The sequence below is a fragment of the Poecilia formosa genome, unplaced genomic scaffold (assembly GCF_000485575.1).
Source record: "Poecilia formosa unplaced genomic scaffold, Poecilia_formosa-5.1.2 Scaffold21, whole genome shotgun sequence".
Lineage (NCBI taxonomy): Eukaryota > Metazoa > Chordata > Actinopteri > Cyprinodontiformes > Poeciliidae > Poecilia > Poecilia formosa.
Genome location: NW_006799960.1, coordinates 1,840,088 through 1,844,729, shown reverse-complemented (window position 1 = coordinate 1,844,729; position 4,642 = coordinate 1,840,088). Strand labels below are relative to the sequence as shown.

Here is a 4,642-nt window from a genome sequence, read left to right as displayed (position 1 = left end):
ACCTGTTAGACAGAGAACTGGTCAGTAGTCAGTCGGTGGTGAAGTTAGGCGGTGGCTGGCTATTGCAGAATAACGAACAATTTGCAGTTCAAGTATAAGACGACAATGGGTAAAGATTCAAAGAACAGTATTCCAACAGACAAAATGAAAACAAATGATGTAATCAAAGTGATTCTTTTATAGAATAGATTACAGACTTATTTCTAAATTTATTTTTCAAAATATTCTTTTATTTTGCCCTGAGTCTCTGACGGGACTGTCCCAGTAAGCAGTCCCAGCGCTTAATTAGGTCTGGTGCTGGAGAAAGTTTGATTGCTTTAACTACATGTAGATCACCTTATGTAAAATAAAAAGTGTTGCACATTTTTGTGTAGTGCAAAAAACATTTAGTTTTGACTTACCCAGTTTCCGCATTGGGTTTATTGGAGGTACAAGATTTTCATTATCCGTTATCTGCTTTGCATTTGTCAAGAACATCTTTGCTATAAAAAATATATTTTAAAAAATGTTAATAAAGCAATCCAGTTAAAGACACCAGGGTTGATATTTACAAGAATCCAAAGGATCACCTTCTTGGTAACTGCATGAATCCCACAATGGTTTGTCCAAGGAAATTTTCTGAGAGAGTAGAGGATATCAATACTAAAAACATAGCTACAACTTGAGAATGGGCCAGAAATACGATTTTAATTATGAAATACCTGCATGCAAGACAGAGGGTGAAGCTTTGCTGCCTGCTTTGCCAAGTCCAGAAGCGTTTCAGAGTCCACAGCACAGGAAGTCAGTGAGCCCGGATGAAAACAGTCCTAAACACACACACACACATATTACAGTATGGACTATGATTATTTTGCTGTTGTCATAACATTCAAGTAATATGTCCCAACTGTATGACTACTCAAAGGGCAGAAACCACACAAACTCAGACGTAACTTTGCCATTCTGATAACTAGAAGTGGAGCTCTGACATCAGTGTCAATATAATATCACATTTATATAACTCTAAGCTTCCTGCTGTTGTCTTGTCATCACAGTTTTAATTTCCTACTTGAGTTTTACATAAACAGTCTGAAGACGCATTAAACGGCAGCAGAAGTGAACATACAAACAAAAAGAAACTGACCAGAAACGTTGATACGTGTTCCCGACTGAAAACGTGGGCTTCGATTTCGTCTTTGTGCACCCTCCTTTCACAGAGCAAACACAGGCATCCCACATCCTCCTCGTTCGGTGCGACGGCCACGTAGTGGAGAGCGAGGAACTCTTGGCCTGTCAATAAATAAAGTAACTAAATAAATAAAGGTACTTTTATTTACTTACTAAATTTATTTGTTTACTAAATAGATAAACAAACGCATAAATAAATAAACTAAATAAACCCCAATAGTTACTGTGAAATTTTATGCATCTGGCTCAAAGTCCATCTGATGGATCATAAATTATCCAGGCTTTGCATTTTTTTTTTTTTTTACGTTTTCTTATTTTTATTCCGTGTGAATGTGACATCCCGATCCGACCACGCGATTGGAAATCGACCCTGATCACGTGGTTTCAGACATAGTCGGGTTCGGATCGGAATCGGGCATTTCATCCGAATCCGGGATCGGATATACATATATATTCATTCTAAACCCGAATACTATTCATAACAATCGCTACCATTTTGTAGTAGTACAGAGTCAGACTTGTCTCGAAACGACACATGCGCGGCACTTTGCAGCAGTACTGCCGTAAAGTGAAGCAGACCAAGATATTGTTGTGCACCGTTGCCACCATAGATATAAGATATATATTATATTATGTCTATGGGTGCCACCTTAGCAACGTTGTTGCTATATTTACTTAGCGACTATTTCCATCTTTAAAAAAAATTGACTAGCAACATATCTAGAAATGTTCCCCGTTTAGGAAAACAGGGAACAGGAAAACGAAGAGCAGTTAGAGCTGCCGTCATAATAAAGAGTAGATCCCGCATTGGCTAATCGTTCGCAGCTGTGCCCACCTCAGAAGCAGGGGCGGATCTACTGGGGTGGCAGTTGCGACCCCAAACGAGAGCCTTACCACCCCTGTTGCCACCCCAGCTAGCAACGACGAATTCAATAAATTGTTACGGCAAATCGAACATTAAGCGCATGAAACTCTTTTTTCCGACAACATTGAATGCAACACAATGTATGTGTGTATATATATATATATATATATATATATATATATACACACACACACACACACACACACACACATATTGTTAATCCACAGTACTCAGCCACGCCCTCAACTCCTCCCAAACTCCAGCGGACTGACTACTGACCAGCTCTCCATCTCACGGGTCCGAAAAGCCTCCAATTCCCGGGTATTACCGCAAATAAGAATATAGAGAACTTTTGTTTAAGCTGGGAGCAAGAAAGATTCGTCTAAGCTCTAACTACCTTCATCCAAGACGTTATTGACCCGCTTCAGTCCATGATTCAGACATCGGAGTAGCCCCGCCGGTGTCCGAGCTCATAAACCACGTCTGTTCACGACAGCTCTTTCTCTGTATTAACGGGCACTTGTTACCGGCTTAGATAATTAAATCTAGTTGACTCAATTAATTTAACTGTCCACAACGTCAATTAGACTTTAGTATTTTTATTAGCAAGCTTTAGCAGGGGAGAAAAGACATACAGCAATTAAAGGATTAAGTAATCAATAGATTTAAGAAAATTTAGACATTTCACCTAATTCTAAACCCTACACTGTGTCTTACTCTAAACAGAGGCTTTGGGGGAGGCAATTTTACTCGAACCCAGATGCAGAGACGTTCCTTGGCAGCAGAAAACTTTAACGTCCATGGATGGAGTCCTGTCTTTGTCTTGGCAGAATCCTTTTAGAATAGATCCAAAGTTGAACTGGTGAGAATCCTCAACGAACTCTGTTCTTAATCCACAAAAGATCTTTGTCTATTCCCCATGTCCACTGCAGCATCGTTTTAATCTTTTGGTTTGAGTGTGGGGCCGCAGTCGAATCAGAATCCCGGGTTGTGGATAAACGGATCTTGTTCCTTCCTTGTGCAGCGAGCAGTCGTCCCGGGATGTCATCACGCAGCCCTCCGTTGATTCTGCATCTCCGTGTGCTCGACTCGAACGCCGTGGAACAAAGAACCCCGATTCTGCTTTTGCATATACTTTTATACCGCATATTCTGCATGTCCGGTGCGTACTTTCCTTGACATCAAGTGCCTTCAGTTAGCCTCAACCTTTCTTCCACTCAACTTTTAACCTTCCTTTTTCTTTAAAACTCAAAGATCAACAACTCAAAACACCTGGTGCAGATATAGTCTCAAAATCTCACTTCCTCTTTCCTCCATGCTTAAAATTCTTACACCCCTGCAGTCTATATTTGTGACACAGTATCAGACACTTTTTACTCTTTACTCTTCAACCTCATACAGTAGTTAAAGAAATGATTATATGTATTTTACTCATCTTTAAAACATAATAAATTCATTTTGCATTTAAAAACAAAGATTACATGTTTTTCAATCAACATTAAGTCATAATACAAGATTACTAGTAGCTCCAGGCTTTTCGTGACCTGTTTTCTGTGTGTTCTGGAAAGATCTCAACTATATATATGTGCAGTATCTTGGCACAGCCAAGATACTGCGCAGAACCCTCAAGCTCCCAGGCCTCTGGTAGAGGACCCGAGCTCAGAGGATGAAAGAGACCATCCACGGAGGGTGAGAAGGGAACTTTAAAATTTTTTTTGTATGTTCAGTGACGTGCGGTCAGGGGAGGAAAAATAATATATAATAATAATATATAATAATAAAATCATTTATAAAGATATTTTCACCCTGTGGTTTGTACTATAAAGTACCTATTTTTCATTTAATTTAGCCAAATCTGATGATTTTTTTTTCTTTCTTCAAAATCGCTGAATTTTCGCATTTTCCCATTGAAGTGCTTGGAAGCGAAGCCGGTGAGGCAGCAGCGAGCTGAGCCTCACCTGGGATTGCGCAACCTCTCGCTAACTGCACTGGCTGCCGTTCTATGAGAGCATGCCCCTCCTGTCTGTACGTCACCAATAAAATGGTTAAAAACATTTAATGTATGAACTGATTTTCCATAATTTAGCTTATGTATTTAATGTACTGTGTTTTTATTGTCACCAGCTGTGTGTGTAACATGTTTCGTGTGCTGAGGAGCGATCAGAAACGGCAGAGAACAGACTCAAGGTGAGGCAGGTAGTTCTCGTGCCTCATCACTGGGGACGCTCATGATCCCAGATATTGTGACTCCACAACTGCAGAGTAACAGCGATCTCGTCATACAGTAGCTACACTGATACAGAGAGCGAGAAAGACGTGGTTTTGAGTTGTACTTTAACGGTTTCTCCCTTTGCTGTAAAGCACAGCACAAAATTAATAATATCTACATGTCTAAGTTTGAGATAACGGAATTATTCTGTGACGCGGCTAAACATCACATGTTAAAGAATAGTCTTTTTGCCCTCCAGCGTTGTACGCATGCGTGAAATTTCCTTATGTAAACAACAACATGCAGGGGTCTAGATTTGTAAATCCAATTATAATTAAGTCGGTGCCTCACCAGTTATGAACCTCACCGCACGTCACTGATTTTGTGTATATATATATATA

At 39.9% G+C, this 4,642-nt stretch overlaps 1 protein-coding gene across 2 annotated transcripts in view; it reads right to left on the bottom strand.

The window, feature by feature from the left end:
- Positions 1-4,642, bottom strand: part of LOC103135071 (uncharacterized) — a 43,539-nt gene that overhangs the window by 10,310 nt on the left and 28,587 nt on the right. For both annotated transcript variants that reach the window (XM_016669269.1, XM_007547649.2), the window contains exons 25-28: positions 1,124-1,269; positions 702-806; positions 570-618; positions 402-482 (exon numbers count right to left, since the gene is read on the bottom strand). In XM_016669269.1, coding sequence (XP_016524755.1) covers positions 402-482; positions 570-618; positions 702-806; positions 1,124-1,269 — 381 coding nt within the window. The remainder of the gene's footprint in view (positions 1-401; positions 483-569; positions 619-701; positions 807-1,123; positions 1,270-4,642) is intronic.